Source organism: Typopeltis vanoorti, chromosome 16 (genome assembly GCF_054136105.1).
Source record: "Typopeltis vanoorti isolate ZY-2024b chromosome 16, IOZ_Tvanoo_1.0, whole genome shotgun sequence".
NCBI lineage: Eukaryota > Metazoa > Arthropoda > Arachnida > Uropygi > Thelyphonidae > Typopeltis > Typopeltis vanoorti.
This window is the reverse complement of record NC_143564.1, coordinates 38,349,488-38,374,988: the sequence shown is the minus strand read 5'-3', so window position 1 is coordinate 38,374,988 and position 25,501 is coordinate 38,349,488. Positions and strand designations below refer to the sequence as shown.

The window sequence follows — 25,501 nt, the reverse complement described above, 5'->3', positions numbered from 1 at the left end:
TAGCCATTAGCTCCTTTTCATTTATAGTTTCAAACTATTTAGCAATTTATTAGAAAGCAGTGTATTTTACAACACTGTAATTTAGCTGTTGTGCTTTTGCTTGAAATCCAGTACAATATTAGCAACTTAACAAAATTATTTGTTTATTGTATATTATATTATATTATTATATCATTTGTTTTTTTGTATTGTCGTACATGGTATAATACATATGTGTTTATTCCATGTAGAACTGCTATGAATAATCACTAACACTTAAACCTTTTCGTATATATATATGTATAGAGTTCTGTTTAAAGCTAGTAATTTACGAGGGTGGTCTGACAAGTTCTCGACCTCGACCATAGATGGTGACACTATTGACAAGATTTTTTTTTCCTAAGTTGGTACATCTGTCATAAGCATCCATGTGAAATTGCAAGTTATTATATCAAGTAGTTTGTTTTATACAGCTGTCTGAAGCAAAAGCGTTGTCTGTATCCCTTGAAATGGATAAAATTGAGTATCATGCGGTTATAAAATTCTTTGTAAAAGAAGGTTTAACACCAAAAGAAATTCATTCGAAGTTCATTAAAGTTTATGGGCACTCTTCTGCTTCGTTTTCGACAGTTAAGAAATGGGCTGCTGAACAAACAAACATGGCTGTACCAGCCTTGAAAATGATCTATGTGAAGGACATCCAAAATGTGTAACAACACCAGAAATCATTGATCAAGTGCACGATATGGTATTGGATGACCAGCGAGCAAATTGCATGAAATTGTTGAGACTATAGACATTTCAAAAGAACGTGTAGGATATATTTTGCATGAAGAATTGCATATGAAAAAGCTTTGCGCAAGATGGGTGACGCACTTGCTCACAGCAAGTGCGTCAAAAAAACAGCAGATCAAAAAACGCACTCGCATGAAAATCTCCGAACAGTGCATGGAGCATTTTAACAAGAATATAACTGATTTTGTGCATCGATTTATTACTATGGGTGAGACTTGGATTCACCATAACACTCCAGAATCCAAACAGTAGTCAAGACAGTGAACAGAAGCCGCTTGTTCAGTGCCAAAGAAGACAAAGTCGGTTCCATCAGCAGGAAGGGTCGTGACATTGGTGTTTTGGGATGCTAAAGCCATTTTGGTTATTAATTATCTTGAAAAGGGTAAAACAATAACCGAGGAATATTATTCTGATCTTTTAAGCAGACTAGACTAAAAAATTCATGAGAAAAGACCTGGTTTGCAGAAGAAAAAAATTATCTTTCATCAGGACAATGCGTCTGCCCACAAAAGCGTTTTGGCAATGTGAAATTTAAGGGATCTGCACTATGAATTGTTGGAACATCCACCCTATTCCCCAGATTTGGCTCCCTCTGACTTCTATGTCTTCCCAAAACTAGAGCATTTTTCTTCAAATCAAGAGGTGATTGCAGCTGTAGAGGAGTATTTTGCAGATCTTACTGAGAACCACTACAAGAATGGGATAATGGTGCTGGATCATCGCCGGAATAAATGTATTAGTGTTAAGGGAGATTATGTTGAAAAATAAAAATAATTTTGAAATTATAAATTCCTTTTTTTATTGTTCGGCAAAGAACTTTTTGCACCACCTTCATACTGTATCTTAATGATAAAGTGCTGAAGTCCTTCTGCATTCCCAAGCTTATAGAATGATGACTATCTGTAGAAAATATTTGGGAGACTCTGATCCTGATAACTCCTCCCATTTTTTGTCATGTCATTTTTATTTAATTTTAATTATTTATTTTTCATTATTATTATTTTAGTTGTTTTTTATTTTTTTATTTTATTTCATTACTGTTTTAACCATCTGTTGTATGCTAGCACTGGTATGTGGCTCGTGTCTGTAAAAGGGAATAGTATTCCATTGGTCATGCTCCACCTTGTGAATTTTCTTGTGCTGTGATGATGCCTGTTAGTTGTAGGCTGAAATATTTGCGATAATTAGCTGTTTATTATAAAATAATAATGGGTATTTATCATGCTTCCTTTTAATAAGGTTTCAGTTTTAAGTATTTTTCATAAGTATTAAATTAAAACTCATTCGTTTTAAATTGTGTACAGAGTTCATCATGATGACATCCAGATTTATTTCATATCACTAATATGATATGTACAGTTTTCATAAATATTAATCAGTGTTTTATATTTAAATATAATAAAATATATTATGCATTAATAGTATAAAATGAAAATATTGCTTTTAATTTAGACTTGACTGGCATCTTTTAAGTACTGCTACTCCTTCAATAAATGCATGGCTGAAACCTTGTGATCGCTTAATGGTATCGACACGTAAGATGGCCAGAGATGCTAGTAGGAGAGTATGTGCTGTGTTAGCTTGCCTTATGATTGAAGCCCTTGAGGTGCAGAGTATCCACATGCCTGTGAGAGTAAGTTTCTGTCATATGTTTCATCATTATAATGAAGTGGGATATATAATGATGATATTTTATTGTTCCTGTAATTTGAACATTATAAAAAATCAACACATTATCTCTCTCCATGCTAGGCTCACTGCCATGTCATTGATCATATAACTTGGCTTCATAGAAACTTAATTGTGTCTGCATTTTTGTGAATTATATTGTATTCTTAGCCCACTATCTTGTGGTTGGGATACCACTGCCACCTCCATATCAGGCTCACTTCGTATTAAAACCATTATAAAGATTCTGCATGTCTTAAATGGGATTCAGACTTAAATAAGTCAACCAGAGGATAGTCTTCGCTTTTGTTTTTTTTTTTTTTTTCATATTTGCCGTCCATAGACGCCGTATAGTCACTGCCGTACCTCACATGGTTTTGGCAATGATGTCTTCTGCTAGAATAAGTGGTAGGGTCGCAGATTCCCTTTCCACAGAAAGTTTGTAGGACAATCACAAACATTCATGCCCACAGTGGAATTCAAACCCACAGCCTCTTTGCTGGAGAGCAGACACGCTAACCACTCAGCCAACCAGGCCGGCTAATCTTCACTGGCTGAGCAAATATAAGACTTGTTATAAAAAAAAATTTAAAAAGTGCTCAAATTTTATCTCAGAATTCTTGAGGGTTATTTGTGCATTATAAAGGAGCTAAGTGAATTTTAACAAAATAACATATTTTAATTATTAGTACTTAAAAAAGAATTTAATACAAAAATCTTAGAAGTGTTTTGTTGGCTTTTTATGTTCTCTAAATGAATGTTTGCTAATAGGAATAGTGTTTCTTGATAAATTTTTTCTTTATCTGTATGTGTGTGTTTGATGGATAAAATCTTTTGAGGTACTTAAATTAAATTTAATAAAGTAATCAAAAACTGATTAAAAATCGTAGCAAACATCCTACCATGAATTCACTTTCTTCTTCTTCTGCAGCTTGTCCCACTTAAGGAGGGTCACTGTATTGTAGTGAGTCTCCTCCACATCCTCCTATCTTGGGCTGTAGCCACATTCAAGATCTTCATCCTTAAGTCCTCATCCACCATCTCCCATCCATCTCTTCTTTGGCCTCCTGAGCTTCCTCCTCCCCTGTGCATCTATCTGCATGACCTTTCTTCCCACACACTCGTCTCCCTCCTCATCACATGACCAAACCATCTCAACCTTGCCTCCTGTATCTTTGCTCCTAAGTTTGTAACTTTCACCATTCCCCCCTTACACAGTCATTTCTCAGATGATCCTTTCTGGTCACACCACACATGCACCTAAGCATTCTCATCTCTGCTACCTCCAACCTGCTGATGTTATTTTCCCTCAGGGCCACAGTTTCCATCATACGTCATAGCTGGTCTCACTACTGTCCTGTAGATTTTGCCTTTTAGTTTGATCGGCACCATCTTATTGCAAAACACTCCAGCCATCTCTCTCCAGTTCCTCCATCCTGCTTGTATCCTGCATCCCACTTCCTTCTCAGCCTCACCACCCTCTTTCATCGTTGAACCTAAGTATCTAAAGTCACTGACCTTCCTGATGACATTTCCTTCCAGCTCCAGATCTGTCTCCTGGCTGCCATCCACTTTGCAACACATATACTCTGTCTTACTTCTGCTCAGTTTCATACCTCTCTCTTCCAGTACTTTCCTCCACCTTTCCAGTTTAGCTGCTGCTACTTCTCTTGATTCTGCACACAGCACGATGTCATCCGCATACAACATAGTTCAAGACACATCTTCTCTCACCTCCTCTGTCACCACCCCCATCACATATTAAACAGGAACAGACTTAATGCTGACCCTTGATGCAATCCAACTGTCACTTGAAAACTTTCTGTCTCTCCCAAGCAGGTCCGAACACTTGTCTTCACATTTCTGTACATCTCCCGTACCAACCTGACATATTTCTCCACTACCTTCTTCTCCCTCAGACTCCTCCAGACTTCTTGCCTTGGCACTCTATCTTATGCTTTCTCTAGATCAATAAATACCAGATGTAGCTCCCGTTGCTTCTCTCGAAACTTTTCCATCATCTGCCATAACCCAACGATAGCATATGTTGTCAATCGTCCAGGCATGAAACCAAATTGCTCCTTTGCAATCTGCACCTCCTTTCCTCAGTCTTCCATCAAGAGCCCTTTCTAGGATTTCATTGTGTGGGACATCAACTTTATTCCTCTGTAATTCATACAGTCTTGTGCATGCATCCCCTTTACTTTTGTAGATGGGGACAAGAGTGCTTTTCCTCCATTCCTCGGGTATATTTTCCTGTTGACAGACTTTTATTAACAGGTTCCACAGCAGGTCAATTCCCTCTTCACCCAGAGCCTTCCATGCCTCCACTGGGACCCTTTCAGGGCCCACATTTTCCATTCTACATCCTCTTTATGACCTCCTTCACTTCCACTCTACTAATGTTCTGCACCATTCCCTCATAAGGCTGCCCATCTTCTGTGGGAGTCCTTGCATTTTCTTCATTCAAAAGTCCTTCAAAGTATATTCTCCATCTGTTTCTTATATCTACATCCCTCCTTAATACCCTTCCTCCAGAGTCTTTGATCTGCCTCACATGTAAGATGTCCTCTGATGCCTTATATCTACATTTTGCCAATCGATAAATCTTTCTCTGTCCTTCCTTTGTTTCTAATTGGTCATAAAGATCTTGATATGCCATGGCCTTCACCTGTGCAACAACTCTCTTAGCTTCTCGCTTTTTCTCTCTGTACTCCTCTCTGTCCTCTTCCACTTTTGACTTGTCCCACTTCTGCTTTGCCTTCCTCTTAGCCATCACTGCTTCTTGTACATTATTATTCCACCACCAACCCACCTTCTGCTGTCTAATCTTTCCATTTGTTTCACCAAGCACCTCAATTGCACAGCTTAGAATTACTTTTGAATTACGTCTCCACCAATCTTGAACACTTTCTGGTCCATTCAAAATCCTCTCTAACACCCTCTCCCTAAAACAGTTCCTCTCACTCTCTTCTTTTAAGTGAAACCACTTAATTGTCTTCCTCCCATTGCTTCCAAAGGTTCTTATCTTCGATTTTATTTTAAAGTCTGTACACAGCAGCCAGTGTTGCTGCACCACTTGATCGTGTTGGGATTACCTTACAATTTGTTACTGCCTTAAAATGTTTTCTTCTAGTCAGAATGTAGTCAATCTGTGAACTGTTGTTGCCACTTCTAAATGTTATCAAATGTTCTTCCCTCTTGCAGAAAAAGGAGTTCACAATTGCCAGTTCAAATGCTACCATGAAGTCCAAAATCCTCTCTCCTTCCTGGTTCATCATTCCCACTCCATGGCTACCATGCACCCTTTCACAGTCCCTATTCTGTCTCTCTATGTGTCCGTTCAAGTCTCCTCTGACATTCACCATCTCGTTTTCTTCCAGTTCCGTCATTTCTTCATCTAGCACATTCCAGAACTCATCTTTCTCTTCTGCTGTACAGCCAACTTGCAGGCATATACACATAAGACGACCAGTTGCTCTTCTCCAAGATTCAGTTTCATTTGCATGATCCTCTCATTCCTCCTACCCACTTTCAGTATTTCGCCCTTCATTCTTCCATAAAATGACTATTACTATTACTATTATTCGTGACACCTATAAGGAGTCCGAAAACTCATCGCGGGAGGACGCCCACTGTACAACTCCCCATCTCCACTACAATATTGAACTTCTACTACCAAGCATCCACATCAATGCCATCTACCGCCCGCAACCACCACCACATCTAGTATTTTTTGTCTGTAAATTGTGTTTGTTCTGAAGTGCCGATTTGTCTGTATGCAGGATGAAAAACCCGAGTTTCCAGGAGAGAAAACCCTGCTACCTCCATATGAGATAGGCTAACTCACTTTCAATTGAAAAAGTCCATATAAAGATTCCTTCTGTCACGACGGGAATCGAACTTAGGCCTTTTCTAATTGAAGGGTGCAACATACCGTCGTGCTTCCAATTGCGCTACGGAGGCGCTTAATGTCCAACTTCCTCTTCATGTCTGCCACCTCTCTTCCCCTTTCAGTCATGCTTCCAACATTCAACGTTCCCACTCACGACATTCTCTCGTCCTGCTGGGCTCGCTTCTTTAACTGCACCCACCCTTGATGCAGTAGCCCTTGTCCACTTCTCACGGCTGTAGGGTAATGTGGCTGTGCATTGCTTAAGGGGTATGCCCTAGCCCTTGTATCATTTTCTTTTCGACTCATCTGATCATAACTAGAGCTGGCAGTGAAGTTTTACGACTAGATGCTCTTCCTGACATCAACCCTTGCCATTTATCTGGGCTTGGGACCGGCACCTATTGGGGGACTAGCTTGCCCCCCCCCCCCTCGGTGGCTGCATAAGACGAAACATCATAGCAAGATAGGAAAGATTCACCCCTAGCACTCGAATACTCTAATAACATTGGGAGGAAGGAGCAAGAAGAGAAAGAAAGGAGGAGAGGGACCAGTCTACAGATAATATGACAGGTGTATATTACATGAAGTAAGGCATGGTTCAGCATCAGGTACCTCAAGTTTGCCATGCCCATACTCACTCACTATAACATGTTAATAAAAAGTGCTGGCAAAATCTGGGCTATCATCAGTACTTTAACAGCATATCATATTATGCTCAAGAGAATTCTTTAGAACAAATCATTGAAATAATAACAAACTTATTTAAATTTTTCAGATCGATCCCTATACTAAGAATTGACTTTATTTATTATTGATACTTTTTTTATTTATTTTTAAAAGCTGGTATCTAGTTGTATAGATCATCATCAGCTGTTCTGATTGATGTCAGATATTTCTCTTACTATGTTTTCGGTAGGTTAGTTTTGTAAAAGTTTGATAATCTGTAGTCATTATTAACATCAGGTTCCAAATTTAAAAAAGATGAATTCATCTGGAGATCTTAAAAAAAAACAAAAAAAATAGTGGTAGTAATATTGGTTATTAAGAAACTGCTAATAGTGAGTTTTTAGCATGGTCCAAGGGTAATAGTACATACCAGAGATTTGAAATAATCAGTAACCTATTCATTTTGTTGAGCAGGATAAATATAAATATCTCATTGAAAATAAAAATGGGTAATAAAATTTTGAAAATAAGCAATGTTAAACAGCATTCAAGTTTAAGCTATTGTGGTGTTTGAAAACGAGAAACAGATTTTACAGACTGGATAGTAAAATCCAAAATGAACATCCATGACAAAGATGTTATGAAGTGGTCTACACAAATATAGAAGTAACCCCATTGTGATCACTGGAAGTTAAAGCAATAATCAGTGGAAATAAGAAATACAAAAAATAATTTTAAAAAATCTTAGATAAGTCATCATGTGCTCAAATAGCCATCAAAGGCTTGAAATGTGGAAAGGCAGCAGGAGTAGATGATATTCGACCAGAAATGCTGAAATATTATTATTATTATTATTACAGGCAACTCCAATAAAGTATGGTGGTATAAAAGTCTTACAGTGGCTGCATTGCATAGTTCAGAAGGCCTGGACAGAGGGACAAATTCCCAATGATTGGAGTAGAGCTCTCATAGTACCCATATATAAAAGGGTACTATGAGAGCTAAATAAAACTGAATGTGAGAATTACAGAAGTATTTCCCTACTGAGTGTTCCTGGTAAAGTTTATGCAAGTATACTTGAGAAACGGTTGAGAAGAATTGTGGAAGAAAAGGTTGGTAAAGAACAAGCTGGATTCAGGCCAAATAGAGGCTGTCAGGATCAGATCTTCACTTTACAACAGATAGTTGAAAAATCATGGGAATATAACAAAGATCTGTATTTAAGTTTTGTAGATCTGAAAAGTATACTTGAGAAACGGTTGAGAAGAATTGTGGAAGAAAAGGTTGGTAAAGAACAAGCTGGATTCAGGCCAAATAGAGGCTGTCAGGATCAGATCTTCACTTTACAACAGATAGTTGAAAAATCATGGGAATATAACAAAGATCTGTATTTAAGTTTTCTTTTACAAATAATCAAGAAACGAAAAACATCATATCTTGGACACATCATGAGAAACAGCAAATACCAACTTCTACAAACTATTTTGGTAGGAAGAATTGATGGCAAAGGAACTAGAGGAAGAAAAAGAATATCATGGTTTGACAACATCAAGACGTGGACAGGAAAGAGCAGTGCACAACTGCTCAGATTAACACAAGATCGCAGTTTGTTCGCCAAGATGGTCGCTGACCTTCGATAGAAGATAGCACAATAAGAAGAAGAAGATCTGAAAAAGGCATATGACAAGGTGCCAAGAGAGAAGCTATTCAATATGCTGCAGTTATATGGTGTCAATGGGGCATTATATCAAGCAATAGTTAGTCTCTATTTGAGTTGTAAGTCACCAGTTAGAATTGAAGGAAGTACAGGAAGATGGTTTAATGTTAAATCTGGTGTGAGACAAGGATGTACATTATCCCCTCTGTTATTCATTATCTCTATGGATCACATTATGAAGGAAAGTGGTATTAAACATGATATCAAAATTGGAGATGTTAATATCTGCTCTTTGCTTTATGCAGACGATGTTATACTTCTAAATAAATGTGCTACAAGTCTGCAAGATTCCCTGACTAAATTGAATAACTGTTGTAATAGATATGGTATGAAGGTCAGGAATAAAAAGACAAAGACAATGAAAATAGGCAGAATCATTGAAAATGTCAACTGTGTTGTGAATGGAGAACCTGTGGAACAAGTAAAACATTTCAGCTACTTAGGCACGATTTTTAGTGAAAATGGTTGAAAAACATAATTGAAAAACATTTAGGTTAGAATCAATATGATGAAATATTTTGGGAAAATAAATACTTTTTTCTCAACTTTCCAAGTTTTAATTTTCACTTTTAATAGTCATATTGTGTGTATTCCATCACTAGGTAAGAAATACACTTTTAACTGCCATCCCTCTGCATATCTATTTAAGGCTGCTGTGTCATGATTAATGGTTACCTAGCAATATGCTCTGAAGATAAGATATTACATCCCTCACTGGTTGTATTTCATTATGACAGAATTGGTGACTATTGAAAAACAGGTATTTGTAATGATCAGCTTTCCCAATAGATGCAACAAGTAAGGTAAAAATACCAAAAACTATTTATAACATGAAACAGAATCAGCACTGTGTAAATTAAACTGAAACTCCTCTTTTGATTTTTTTTTTTTTACTCATCAACTAAAAATTCTCATTCATTGCAGATGAGCTTATCTTTCCAGCTCTGTTTAAAAAGAATGAAGGAATTTGTTAATGTGCTTGTAGACCTGAGGAATGTAATCATCGGAGAAAACAGTATGGTAATGACTGTTCCAAACAACAGAGGTTTAGGAAATAAAGGCAAAGGAATTAAAATTGGCTTGATCAGTTTTGAGTTAAACTCTGTATGGATGTTGACCACCATACATTCATATTCATACATGATTAGAGGAAAGTAGCAGAATTTTGGAAGGGTGGTAGTGGCTAGGAAATACCTATAGGTATTTCCTAGCTACTTTTCTATTTTTCATGAAAGTGAATTGCTCTCTTCTGAATTCAATCATACATTCTGATATAGGTCTTACCTGCACCAACTCAAATATGTGAACAGCATTGGACTGGTGGATTTAAGGTTGAGCTTTATAAAATATCAAAAGAATGTCAAGCTTTTTGGAACTGAAGAGGCAGTGGACTTGATATGCATATGCCAGAATAGATGTTAAAGAATTGGGTCCAGTAAAGAATTGGATGTTAATCTATCCACCAACATTATTGATCTCTTTAATTTAATGGTTCAGACACATTATACTCTTTCCTGCCTGCTAATCAATTTTCCAGCCTTCCATGATAAGAAGAATTTGTTTACAGTGGTATCTCGCTAATCCGAACTAATAAAAACCATGCTCGTTCGGATTAGTGAAAAGTTCGGATTAGCAAATTTCCCCCAAAAAAACAACAATAACTAGCGTTTAAGACAAAAATAATCAGATTCTAATGCTACATCAATGATAGAAACTGATAGAAAAAAGCTACTGTACTGTAATGTAAAACAAAAATAATACAGTACACAAGTTTATTTTAGTAAAAAATTTAATTTCTTGTACCTGTATTGTCGAGGATTCTGATTTAATAAAATTGCATAGTTCAATACATAACTTAATTTGCATAAAAATATCACTTTCTTGTACAAAAAAGTTTCACAAAATAACACACAAAAAAAAGTTTTTATTTCTTTGTCACTGATTTTCTTTTGTTTCTTCGAAGCTAAACCTCTTTGAATGCTTCTTCTCGGAGCTGCATTAGCAACAAAATTTTGTGGAATGGGTATCATTTGCTTAGCACATTCTATACACATATTAAAACTGTCAGCTGCCTCTTCGTGTTTTACTTTTTTTTTAAACAGATGTTACGGAATGGATTACAAGTAGAACCGAAAGTGAATTCGAAATCAAATCAGATGCTGAAATTATAAATATGACGCTACATATTTAATGCATTATGTAGAATCATCGTCCTCTTCATGTTTTACTTTTTTTTTTCATCGAGTTCTTCATCGTTATCATCGTCTTCTAATTCATTAGAAGATGACGATGATTCTACATAATACATCATAAATATGTAGCATCATATTTATAATTTCAGCATCTGATTTGATTTCGAATTCACTTTCGGTTCTACTTGTAATCCATTCCGTAACATCTGTTTGTGAAATTTCGTCATCTGGATTTATATTTTTAACCAAATTATGCACGTTTTGAATTTCCTCTTTTTGTGTATATTTGTGATTCATGCCGACAATACAGTACGTACTGTACAGTATAGAAAAGCAAACGTGAACACACAGTACTTCAAAATAGGCCTCCAGTATAACCGTACAATCGACAGTACGAAAAAATACTGTACTGTAATAGTACACAAAATAATAATACGTAATAAATAACACTTTTTTTTTCTTTCAAACCGCAGTTTAGATTGCTGGAGGGTTTGGACTAAAGAGGTTCGGATTAGCGAGATACCACTGTATTTTATTTGCTCATCTATCAAACTACACTGCAGACTTTTGGGGAGGAATTATGCAGATAAATGCTTCTTCCAACATGTATTATACCACATAATACATTTCATGTCATTTTGATACTGTTCTACTAGTGGGCCTATGAAATTTTTGGATGAGTATATTTAACTTTATAATAGGTTGTATTACAAAGGCACTTCAGGTTTTTAAACATTTTTGAATCTATTTGAAAAGCAGCTAGAGAAGTATCTTGGAGTTAGCAAACTGAAGTTCAAAATTGTGATTTTGAAACGAACATTGACATGTAAGGATAAGTAAGTCATTTTTCCTTTTTACAAGGCCTTGATATAACTAACTGCACTTGGACTGCTGTGTGTAGATTTGTTGTCCTTAGTTTAGAGGGAATAAAGAAGCTGTGCAAAGTGTCCAAATAATAATAAAGATCATTTCACGATTATGGAATGTGGATTATAGTGACAGATCGAGAGTATGTGTACTGCAGAAACTGGTAAACAAGAGAAAGAAAGTTCATATGATCAAGGTCTATAAACTTCTGAAAGGGATGTTATAGGTTATCATCTGATGAATTTTTTTGTTATATGGAAGGTGGGAGAGTACAAGGGGACATCCATGGAAATTAACATTATGTGCAGTTAAGAAAGGGGTGAGAACTAGATTTTTCTCTTCACAGAGCAGTGAGCAAGTGACAAAATTTGCCTATGTAATGAGTGCATCTGAAGATCTGGCATCTACTGTGGGTGATTTCCAGCCCTCCCTTGATGAGTCCTTGACTCCCTAGAGGTCTCTGATAATAATAATAATAATAATGATCTGTGATGAAACTGCTGATTTACTACTGTCACCTCGGGGCTGCCTTAAGTAATGGAGAAAGCCATCAACAGTTGACTTCTTCATCAGCCTGGAAAGCTGTCATCTTTCGACAACCACACCTATGGTAATAATGTGTTATGGGTTTCCAATTTGTAATATATTGGATTATTGTTAAAAAATAAACAAAGAAATATAATATTGTACTCTGATGAATTCTGAACAACCCTAATCTCATTTAGAATGACTGGTGATTTGTAGTGGATACTTAGTTTAATGGAATAGCATGAGCTACATGAAACCTTTGCATCTCTCTGCTGTTCCTTTTTCTGGACGTTATGGCCCACTAACTTTAAGAAATCTAAGTCAGTCAGCTCATCATGTGCATGGTTGCAATATCTATTCTCACACAGTCATCTTCTAGTTCAGAAACATATTTAGATAGCTTCATCTTATTGTTTTGCTATGAAAGATGTTTGATAATGTTTAAGTGTATATATAAAACCATTGCGTTTCACCACTATTTATTTCGGGCATCATTGGAACTGCATTCACAACAATAGTTACATAAACTGTACACTACAGCAGGGCTTCAGAAATACTACTTAAATCTACTGGTCATAAAAAAAAATCCTCACCCATAGCATGAATTCTGATAAAAGGTATGTGCATATATATGCATGTGCACACACACATACACACATGCATATACACATCTACCACGTTTTCAATTTTAGCAACAAAGAAAACATCTGGAGTCTTTAATTTCCTCAACTACTTTTTGTTTAATGACATTAGCAGTAACTGATATAAATTCATTACATTTCATCTCATTTTGATACTGTTCTACTACTGGTTCTATGAAGTTTTTGAAGTTAGTAAATAGTTCATTGTATTTAGCTTTGTGATAGGCTGTATTAAAAATACAGTTCAGGTTTACACATTTTACAATTTATTTTTCTTTGAAAAGTAGCTAGAGAAGGTCATCAACCCAGTTAGTGTGAGTTTCCTGTATTACAACTACATCTATTTGATGGTAGTTCAGAATCTTAGTAAGAACTTCACATTTAGCCGAACTTATACCTTCTATATTTAATTGGCATATTTTTAAGAGTGAACCCATATTCTTGATTCTCAAGTCTTTGGTAGGTATATGTCAGTTATTTGAGAGTTTGTGTCCGTGAGTCCTACTAGGAGAGTATGGAGCCATCTGTCACTGTAGACTGTTTAGTGTTACCCAGGGTGCACCACGAGGAGGTGGTCTACATTACACCCCAATGTCTCCACTTTAAAAATATCCAGAAAACCTTGTGGTAATCTATAATTTCTGTCTGCAACGCAGCCTCAGGATATATTTTTGTACTTTACGGAATGCGTCTTTGTAGCACACCCACTTGAATTCCTTGAGTCATTTCTGTTGAAAGCATGTCTTGATTGCTTTTAGTTGATCATGCAGAACTCCTCTTTTCTCCAGTGTTTTTAATATTTTCTGGTCCCTTACCTTAGCCCTCAGGTTTGCACTTTACAAAACTAAACAGTGTAGTTTGCCTTGCTTTCATTTATTTATGCTTTCATAATGAAAGGTGAATTTATATAAATTACCATAAAAATAATTCAGTAAGAAAAATAAAAAAAACATATAAATAGCAAACAATATAATAAAGTTTATGAAAACAACAGAAAATAGTCAATACTAGCAATGCAGCCAAACTAACTTTTCACAATGTAACATCAGCAGTGTGTTCCGGTCTCCATCTTGTCTTTGCATGTTAATTTTTTTTTTTTTTTAATAACACTATTAAAAAGCCTCTTCATCCAGTATGTTTAAATATATAATTACACTAAGCTAATTCATGTTATGAATTGTGAAAATTAGCTTCTACTCCAAACGCATACCTACTTAATGATTAAAGGTGTTGGGCAGGGGAAATTACTGTTGGCAGTGAAACAAATGAAAATCGGTCTTTGAAATTAAGTTTTTTTAAGGATATTTCTTGATTTTTGTAAGAATGGTGTTGTTTGAGAAACTTGACTATTTATTTCAAAAGTAATCTGCAGCATGATAAGCTTTACTGTAGAAAAAGAGCAAGAGATAGATAATTTGTTTGTCTACCTTTTGTCATAGATTAGAATTATTTCACATTTCAGAAGCAGCAGAGAAGTATATCTATGAGAGTATCTTCATGAAAACTTACTTTTAGCAGGTGCAAACAGTCTAAGAAAGAATTAACATATTAAATTAATTATAGACAATACTATCTCATTATTAAAAATAAAACTTCTTTATTACATTCATTAGTGAAATGAATTCCTTGAGTCAGAATTCCTCAGTCAGAGAATTTGATTGAGAATGAGTTGATGTTTTAAAATGGGAAAAAAAAAAAAGTGTAAATTGTGCAAAGAAAATGATGCAATACATTTTAAATGAGGCTGAAAATTCACTTGCCACAGGCAAGTTATCTATGATAACTTGTGGCAAGTAGATTTCTGGTGCCGTGCACTACAGTATTATAAAAAGGGCGAGTTAAAATTCAAAGCAACCATTTTATCATTATATTATTATTATTATGGGTCATGTTATGTGCACTGTACTTACTGTTAGAAATTAATGATTTCTAAACTTGTGTAGTTTTGATTTTTGTGTGAGCAACTTAATAACAATTTTTTTTGCATCCAGAGAGCCCATCAAGCTCATATGTATGGTAAACTTCCATCAACTGAATTAAATTGAATCCAGATTTCCACAAACATTTGATCAGTTAAAGTGTGATGTATCATATAAATCTTAATAGGTAATTGTTTTATTATGTTACAACGAGTATAGCAAAGTTGAATATTTGATAAATGAAACATAACTTTTTTTTAAGTGTTGTGCAGGTATGATTTAATTTTTTTATATAATTACTTTTTTTATTTAATTTTTTTTTAACTTTTGGATGATTACATAGGACCATTTGTATTCTTAACCAGATTCACAATTTTTCCAAGAGTTTATGAGAATAAACTCTTGGAAAATTGTGAACTGTTTTGAACTGTTGGTTATCATCAAATATCAGGCAAAAACCTTAAGAGGACAAAAGCCAGGCCAGTAAAACCTAAACACATTAATAAAGGATGAACATGAGTATATGGGCTTGTGGACTAAGTTCGCATCCTTTACATAGTGCAAACTAAAGGCAACTTCTATGCCAAATGTTGTATTCTTGTAATTTCTCAGGAAAATATTAAATACGACTAAGAATACAGATTCATATATAACATCCTTTATAAAAATAACTTAATTTCCAGAATGAAGCCTTTAGGCTTATTATTTTAGCAATTAATAGGACCTTTTTTTTAAATGTATTTGGACCATGTTTACTTTTTTCTTTTGCAACATCGAAATGTAATTACTTTTCTCTTTCTTTCAGAGTAAGTACTTGACTCACAAGCTTACTCCTCTTGCAAAAACTCTGCAGGAAGATCCTTCTTGTCAGTTGTTGATGGTGCTGAGGAGATACCTTAAACAACTTAATTTAGATAATATTGAGGAAAATGTTATTCCTGAATATATTCCTCCAACAAAAACCTTATATAGAGGGCTGGTTGCTTTGAGTCGACAATGGAAAAATGTTCTTTATATGCCCCTTTTGGTGGAACAGAATATGAGATTCCGAAAAAATCTTCGGCCCTTAAATGTCTCATTTGCACTTCCCATATCTGATGCATTGCATACTGTACCTGAAGAAGGTGACAAGTTGTCAATAGATGAATGTGACATAACAGATGAAACTACAAACTTACTTATGGCAGAAGGTGGATCACTTGCACTTGGATCAATACCTAAAAATGTTTTGACAACAGATCCTTCTTTACTTAAAGCATTTTCTAGCCCAGAAACAGAGTCCCATTCTAGTAGTAGCCAACAAGACTTGACTGAAGAAGCCATTAGTAGTGGGTCAGCTACTAACAAAGCAAAGCGGAAACTTCCGAGCTATCCACCTCGCACATCACGAGCCAGTGTTGCATTTCCTCTTCTTGGGGGTCCTTTGGATTCTCCTGGAAGGTATGCTGGAGGGATGAGTGCCAAAACTGGAGGATTCATTTTGCACCAGTGTGGTCTTAATGCTGCATCACAACTTAAACGAAATGATAGCCGACATAGTTTAAAGTCAACTACATGGAGCCTTTCAAGCATTGAGCCAAATTTACCCTCCTCTGTATTTGGAACTCCAAAAAGAGGCTTTCTGGAGTCTGATATTCATCGTGGCGATGAAGATTTATATAAATGGATGGCTAGGCAGCAAGATTATATGCATAATGCTCCATCTTCACATCAGAAAGTACTAAGTTACACTTATCAGGAATCAAAAATGAATACTTTAACAACAGAAAATAGCTATGAAGGAGAATTGCGTAGATTAAATGCATTATCTGCTGGAATTGCAGCAGCTCCACTTGGAATTCAGCTTGCTGATGCACATATCATATTCCAACCATTATTAACAGGTCTTGGAGTACCGAGTCAAATTCCTGGGGCTTCATTCTCAGCTACCTTTGGTCCCAAAGTGTCTATTTCTGGAATTGTTGAATTACTGAAGATTGACATTGTAGAATCTGAATATCAAAATAACAGTAGGCATAAAAAAAAGGCCAACCGTAAGCAGACAAATTCACATGGCAAGTTTTTTATTGACACCAGTATGGACACACCCACATTTATATGTGATAAATTTTCTATTGAGATGGAATTAAGGGAAACACAAGACTTTGAAAAGATTGAAAGTTTTAGCTGTGATCCACAAGCAGCTCATGCTGCAGTATTGTTTACTCCTGGTGGTTTGAAACGTTCAACGACTGTTGTTAATTTTAGCATAAATATTAATTTTATTGCACAGCAAGTCAACATGCCCCTTTTAAGACTTTTACATCAGTTTTCTACAATGTATGAAAATATTAAAGAGACTCAGCTGGAGTTGAAAGCTAACAGACCCAGTTCGTTCAAAGGAAGTATTAAAATTCATCAGAAAAAAGGATTTTCTCCATCAGAAAGTCAAGCAGAAAGTTATCATCCCCAATCTCCAAGACCAGTTCCGTCTAAGTTTGTCACTCCAACTCCGACACCAACAAAATCCTCTTCTGGAGGGGTAGCTAGTCTTACAGTAGGAATCCGCCGACCTCACAGTTTATCGCAACGTTTACGAGCTAGTACCAAAGGATATACCAATCTGCAAGAGATGCCATGCAAAGAAGAGCGGCCTACAAGCCCCTTGAGTTTTACTCTAAGTGAATCAGTTGCAATTGACATTCCAGACACTTGTTCTGCTCCTGTATCTGAACCAACAATTCTGGAAGACATAAAAAACATGCGCTCTCGCTGCTGGAAGACAATGTATTACTTGTTGGACTTATATGACACAATGCCAGAAACAAAAACAATTAAAGAGAGGTAATTATTATTATTATTTTTTCATTTATATTTTCATGAAATTGAGATTCGGTGGGTGGATCTCATTTCCCCATGTATTTTTATAGTATTTCCGCACATGAAAGAGATTATAGGGTTATGTACAGTACACAAATAGTGTATGCAAGTTGGAATGAATGGCAAAAGCACCTATTTTCATATATTTTCTGCTTACTTTGCATTAACAAGTAGACTGTTTTATGAGGGATGACACAAATGCTATTTATTAAATAACCCATTAATGCAGTGAATCTGTAATATTATTTCTGGCATCATCAGAAGTTAGAAATATTTACTTTGCTTAACTTGCTGTTCAATATTTACTTTAGTTGTGTGAAATTAAAAAACCATCAGATATTGTTCATAGTGAAATCAACATTCTTGTGGATAATCACTGATACTTTTTAATATTGATAGTTTTCTGAAATTTTCAGTACATCTTGTCTTGAGTAATGAGAATATTGATTAAAATATATCTTATGTACCTTATTTATGATGTGGTCTATTAAACCTTTGCTGGTTGTCTTGATCGTCTAATGATGACTGGTTGCAGGAATTGCAGAATGACAGATATTTTGTTTAGAGAAGTAAAGGCAACTTTTATATTATGCTGTTTCAAGCCCAAATCTTTAAGTATTTCTCTAAACAAAGCATACATCATTTTCTGATTGACAAAGCTATCTCATCTGCCATTAAAGAAGTCATGAGTTTACATGAAATTTTTTTTGAAATGTCTGTAGTTTTGGAATTGGTTATGTAAGCCAGATGGGTTAGTCAGGAGAAATCTCCATGGGGAACATATTATATATGTATACACAAAAAAGAGAACACATATATATCTGATTTAGTCATCCTCATAATCATGGAAAAACAGAAATGTCTTGAAAATGATCCATTCGCCTGCAAAGTGCAGCAAGAATCAAGGTTTAATAACCAACCATTGGACTGTTCTTATAAAACAGTTTATTTGTTATTTGTATCCTGAGGAAGCATGCCTGTGAAACTAGTCGATATAAATTGATATATTCTGGATATACTATGTGGTCTTAAGTAAGGGGGGCGGGGCACAGGATCTTTAAGATTAATCTTGAGGGCCTCAAATTGAGCAGATATTTTAGTAACATATCAGAGAATCGGACACAAGGAATTATAAAGAAAAATAACAGGTTAATTAAACAGATTAAAGAGTCGTCTTGATAACTTTTTTCTCTTAGAATTATTCTAACTTAAAATTAATCAAACACCAACTTTGAATGAATTTATGGTCTCTGGTGTGTTTTAGCATATTGCAATATTTTTTAGTCAGTTTTTCTAAGCATCTTTTTTCCTTTAAGTTTTGATTGCAATTACCGTAACTCACATATGGTCTGTTTATGTGAATTGCATCAACAGGCCAGAGAACATAAATCCATTCCAAAATGGTGATAAATTTTGAGTTAGAATGATTTGAAAGCATGAAATAGTCATAAAGACCATTCTTTAATTTATTTAATTAACTAGTCATTTTTCTTTATAATTCTTGTGTAAGATTCTCTAGTATATTAATAACATCTGCTCAGTTTGGTTACTTTAATGAAATATTAGCAGATGACAGACTTTAGCACAAATTGCATAACCTGTGGGCAGAGATAGGTCACATCTCAGCATTACAAACTCCACAATAATTTTTAGACTAAAATAATGAATAGCTTTCATGCATTAGAAAAAACTTAATTTTTTCAAATGATTTACTTGATAAAATGAATCAAACAGATCTCTTTATAGGGAAATTAAAATTTTAGTGTAACACTGATAAAAAATGAAATTCATTCCATACCTATACAAAAATAAAATTATTGATTCCATTTATCTTTGCTGTACATAGGTACAGGATACCTTCTTTGGCTAAATTCGGCTACTTTCAGGCTTGCTGCAATTTCTGAATAATGTTTAGATATCATCCAAATTTCAGCACAGTAATCAATTATGAAATGAACAAATAAATAATAATACATGAATTATAGGAAAGTATATCTATTTGAAGTATTCTCTTTCTTTTAAGGTTACACGGTGATCAGCATTCATATTTACGAATTTAGGGACACAAAACACACGTGTTGAAATTATTATTTTACTTATTATTAATAAAAGAACAATTGACATTTCGACCCCTATATTGAGGTCATCATCAGAAAAATACATGTGTATATGAAAACAAGCTACATACTCTTACACTCTACAAAGGTAAGAAATGAACAAATAAATAACATTCATTCATTCATTCAAACATTCATTAATTTTTATTCAAGAATAGATGAATTTTTTCATATTATGTCTGTTCTTTCTGAAGACTAGAAATAAATGTTCCTATAGCATGATAAACATTTCATCTTCAACAGACACTATATTGCAGAAGCAAGAAAAACTAGTAGTTTTATTGTATTACTAAATACAGTACAAAGACATTTATAATCTATGTACTATATTTAGCAACAATAATGAGAAACAAATCCCCTCCCAAATACACTATACTGCATGCATGCATGCAAGCAAAATAGATTTATTGTAGCACCAAACTTAGTATCTAACTGAATATATCCTCTTTCGAATTTTCATGCAGTTGTTAGGTGCAGAAAGCAAATGATTTATATAAAGTAAGTTTTTTAAATGAAAAATACACGATGTGTGTTTAAACACACACATGTATAAAACTTGAGATCAGTTTGAATTGTATACGAGATTTTCAGTATCATTAAGACAGTACAGAAATGCTAATTTTACCTATAAAATTCTACAGATAAGGTAGTAACTAACATGCAATCTAAACTTTGTGAAAAAGCCCACCAGACACAAAAGTGGCATACATATAGTAAAGCTAGTTCTTGCAGGTGGTGTCTGCACTTATGGACATTGCTCAGTGTGAGTGTATTAAAGAGAGCCTTAACATCAATTTCTTTGCATGATAACATCAAAGTTATCATGCAAAATTATCTCTTCTCACCGAATGGCCTGTAAGCTATTCCACATCAATCTTGAAATCTGCTGAAGCATCCAACACTTGCTTAAAAATGTCCTAAAAGTTTCCCAAAATCAAATGCTTTTTCACATATTACAGGATCACTAACTAGGATATTTCTTGAGTGCATAGATTGTAACCACAAAAATATAATTTTTGATAAAATTATATTTTTGTGGTTACAATCTATGCACTCAAGAAATATCCTAGTTAGTGATCCTGTAATATGTGAAAAAGCATTTGATTTTGGGAAACTTTTAGGACATTTTTAAGCAAGTGTTGGATGCTTCAGCAGATTTCAAGATTGATGTGGAATAGCTTACAGGCCATTCGGTGAGAAGAGAATGATAGCACAAATGGAGTTAATAAATGGCATACTGGTGAAATTTAACGGATAATCATGGAATACAGTTTTAATGAAATTTTTATTGCCAATCAGATGTGTTGTTAGTACAGCATATATTGTATACTCATTGCTACTGTGAGAAATTGTGGAGAAACAGGAAGATGGTCCCAGACATCAAGAGGTATGAGGCAAGAAACCCAATAACCCTGATCATCTTTATCATGCTTTTAGAAAGAACAATGAATATCGTAAAGGAGAGTATGAGGGGAATTTCATTTTATGGCACAAAAAAATCAGTGTTATAATTTGAAGATGACATAATCACATCGTCATTATTGAAGAAGATGAAGAACAATAAAGAATAGTGCTAAAGTTAAGTGAAGAAGGAAAGAGACTGGTGGTAATGAACATTGAAAACAATTAAAGCAGTGATTGAGGACAAGAGGATGAAAAAGCAAATTAAGTCCATGGACATGAGCTGGAAGAGGTTAGGTCACATACTTTAGGAGAAACATGGCACATGATTTAGGCTCTAGAAAAATAGTAATATCTTGGATAACAAAAGTGAAAGTAAACCTACAGGCAATGTACAAGAGATTGAAAAGTAAATTAGTCAGCCTTGCCATAAAGCTCAGACTGTTGAAAGCACGCATATTCCTAAGTGCTCTCTATGGCTGTGAGACAGAAATAGTGGTTAAACACTTTCTGAGCTGAATATTTGGATGCAAAAGGTAACAAGTGAAGAACTGTACAGAAAAGTATACTGCAAAGAGAATCTAATATAGAAAATAATTCAAAGAAGACGTAAGCTTTTTGGACATGCCTACAGGTTGGATGACAGCAGAAAAATCAGAATTTTGATGTTTGGTTTAGGAAGGTATAAACAGAAGAGGACAGCCAAAATGAGAATGGATAGATGATGTGGAGTGGTGTAGAAAGAATTTTTAGGATATCAGTCACCTACAAGCAAAGCCGAATGGCAGAGAATGGCAAAAACTGTATTAGACACCAACTGGCATTGGGCACATAACTGATGATATTGACACTCACGGCTAAGGGAGACTTGTGCAGACGAGTGAAGAAATCAAAATATTTTGATGACAAAACCAGTATTTAACAAAAGGTTAAACAGCTTGGATTCCTAAATGGAAAGGCAAAAGAAAAAGAAAATCCTTCTTTTTATTACTAAATGTTATCGCATAATTTGATATGTGATTAGACATATTAAAGTCGAATTTTTACCACCAAATCATACAACACTTCATCCACATTAAGAATCATACTTGCATTCAGAATGCATTACAGGTATCAGCTTATCAAAAAAAATTGCTAAAATTAGTTTCCAAGGAGAAGAGTGAAAAAATAGATGTTAAAGAAGCACATGGTACTATCATTTCAGAATGTTTAAAAAAAAAAAAAAAACATTGGAAGAAGGAATCACATCATGCGAAAAGTGATATTGAAAGACAACTTTAGTAGAAACTACTAAAATAGAAGTGGAATATGAGGTTAGAGAAATGTGGGATTGCATAGTTGCTGGAATCAGATGAATAAGCAGATGACAATTTATTGACTGTGAGCAAGTTTGCTGGTCAGGAAATTATTTTGTGAAACAAACTACAAGGCCTTGTTAAGGCAACTTCATGTAATGCTTAAATTGATTTTTGAGAATGAAGATGAAAATGTTGTTAACCATCTGAGGAAGAAATTTTGCTCTCTCTAAACAGTTGGAAAAACGTTTGCTCATATTATCATTATTATTGTTATTAAGAGAGACCTCAGGGTGTCAGGGACTCATCAAGGGATGCTGCATACTACACGCACTAGCTATCATAATTATTATTGAATTCATTCACACTGCTTGCATACACAACATTTAATGGCGATCCATTCCAATCACGCACCACACTATGAGAGAAATCATAACCTCACCCCCATCTTAGCGGGTCACCCTCATCTTAGTCAAAAGGTATGAATATTTCAGAAGTCTGCAAGTCTCAATCATATCACTCCTCTTTCTCCTATTTGCTAGTGTCTGCAGTCTACAAATTCTCAATCTATCGTCATAATTAGTATTCCATAATCCTGATTTCATTTTTAACACTCTTATTTGCACTCTCTCTTTACTGTATCAGAATCACAACAGAAACCAGGAGACCAGACTTGTGCACAGTAGTTCAAGTGACATCTTAACAAGGCCTTGTAAAGAGGCAAAATGACATCCTTATCTTTACATGTAGTTTGTTTCACTTTTGCAATCTTTGCAACTTGTTGACTAAACTTCAAATTCCTATCTTTTAACACTCCAAGATCTTTAGCCTCATCAGTTCCTTCTACATAATCCCACCAGTATAATATGACATTGGATATCTAATCATGCATGACTTTACATTTACTGATATTGAACTGAAATCTATTTTCCCATGCTTACAATTCCTGCCTATTCAAATCATTCTGCAAGTATGATTTGAATAGGCTAAGGTAATCAGGAATGTGGCATATCAAGCCACATTCCTGATTACCTTACCTATTGTATCATTGGGAAGGATAAGACAGCATGTCACCTGTCTTATCACCTATTTTGAAGGTCAGACCAATAATTGTTGTAACGGTTGGTCAGTAACTTTAGCAAACCATGTAGATTGTAGTGCAGCTTGTTTCTCTGTATATAGTGTATATGCTCCAGAAGATGATCTTGATATAAAGATCGAAATGTCAGTGTTGATTTTGGTTTATATTAAACTAAAGTTTTACTCAAACACAGTAGTTGTCTCCATAATTTTCCATAATATTCTGATCACTGTGTAAGCCTAAAAGAAAGGAAAATCATCTGTAATATTTCTAAATTAGTTTTTTTTGGCATTCCATGGGACTTTAAGAATTCTTCTGAGGATCCACATCTCAAAGGCTTTTAGCTTATTTTCACAATATTTTGATGTTGTTCAGGTTTCTGCTCCATACAGCAGTGTTGACCATACATAGCATTTGGACAGCCTAATTCTTGTTTTGGTGTGAATTTTCCTTGAGTTCAGAATGTTTTTCATGCTAATGAAGGTTGATCTAGCAATTTTTATCCTTCTTAATATTTCCTTATCACACTTTCCATTCTCTGTAATTAATTGACCCAAATACAGGGTGTTCGGGATAAATTTGACAGTTTCGTAAGGAAAAAGAAAATCTTCTTTGTATCTATTAAATTTAATGAATTGACAAAAAAACATTACAGGCAGAGTTAATTACAATACTATCAACAAGATTTACTCAAAATAACCACCATTAGCATCGATCACAGCTTCAATTCTGCTTCGGAACCTCGAACAAGCTGATGCTACAGTCTCCCTGGGAAGGGCCGCAAAAACTGTTTTAATTTTATCCATTAACTGGGCTTTTGTATTACTGGAAGTGCGATTGGTGTCTTTTTCAACTGCGCCCCATACAAAATAATCCATGGGGTTAAGGTCTGGGGAGTTTGGAGGCCAAACATTTGGACTGGTGAAGTCGTAGAAATTTTCAGACAACCATTTTTGACTTTTCCCAGAGGTGTGGCAAGGGGCCGAATCCTGCTGCCATACATACGGCCTACCATTGGCTACCCTTGTTATCCAGGGCTTGACTACAGTTAGCAACTCCACGAACAAAGCCCGAATTCCAATGCCAGGGTTCTTCAACACCTGTTCCTGCAGATTTGCGAGGAATTCTGCTGTACGAACGCAATCAGATCGTCTGCTAGGGATCTTTCTTCTTGCTACATCCTCGTAGTCACCATTGCAAGTCTCTAGTTCATGCCTGATTGTTTTTACTGTATTCAGGGAGCATTGGGCAGCAGTCGTAATATCCTTATTTTGATGGCGGGCACAAATCATCATGATACAAGTTATTCTCTTCCATGATTCAGGTGGGTTCCAGCTATCCATCCTTTCTGACATCTTGTATATGAATGAAGAAGGGTCCAAACTTTTAAATGAAGAGAAGTGTGGGTTAATACATGTAACTTACGGAAAAATATAATTAATTATAAATATGTCAAATTTATCCCGAACACCCTGTATAAGTATAATATAGGAAGTATACTTTTGCTAATACCCTAACTTAGCTTCATAAATTAATCTCTACATGAGGAAATTAATCAGTTCTAGGTTAAAATATGATGAATAAATGAACCACAATATATATATAAGATTTCATTTTTCCCAAAAGTAAACAACTCCATATAATGTGGCACTGGCAAGGCTGGCCGAGTGATTAGCGTATCTGCTCTCCAGCCAAAAGGCTGCGGATTCGAATCCTGCCATGGGCATGAATGTTTGTGATTGTCTTTGGAAATACTAGTGGTGGTGGTCGGTGGTAGATGGCGTTGGTGTAGTTGCGGTCAGTTGGTGGACTGAGTTGTAGAGCAGGAGCCCTCCCTCGATGAGTCTTGGACTCCCTGGAGATGTCTAATAATAATGAATT

At 35.2% G+C, this 25,501-nt stretch overlaps 1 protein-coding gene across 1 annotated transcript in view; it reads left to right on the top strand.

The window, feature by feature from the left end:
• tweek (transmembrane protein KIAA1109 homolog tweek) overlaps positions 1-25,501 on the top strand; it is a 1,221,702-nt gene that overhangs the window by 386,702 nt on the left and 809,499 nt on the right. Inside the window, 2 exon segments of the mRNA XM_090406645.1 lie at positions 2,227-2,407; positions 15,673-17,690. Coding sequence (XP_090262771.1) covers positions 2,227-2,407; positions 15,673-17,690 — 2,199 coding nt within the window.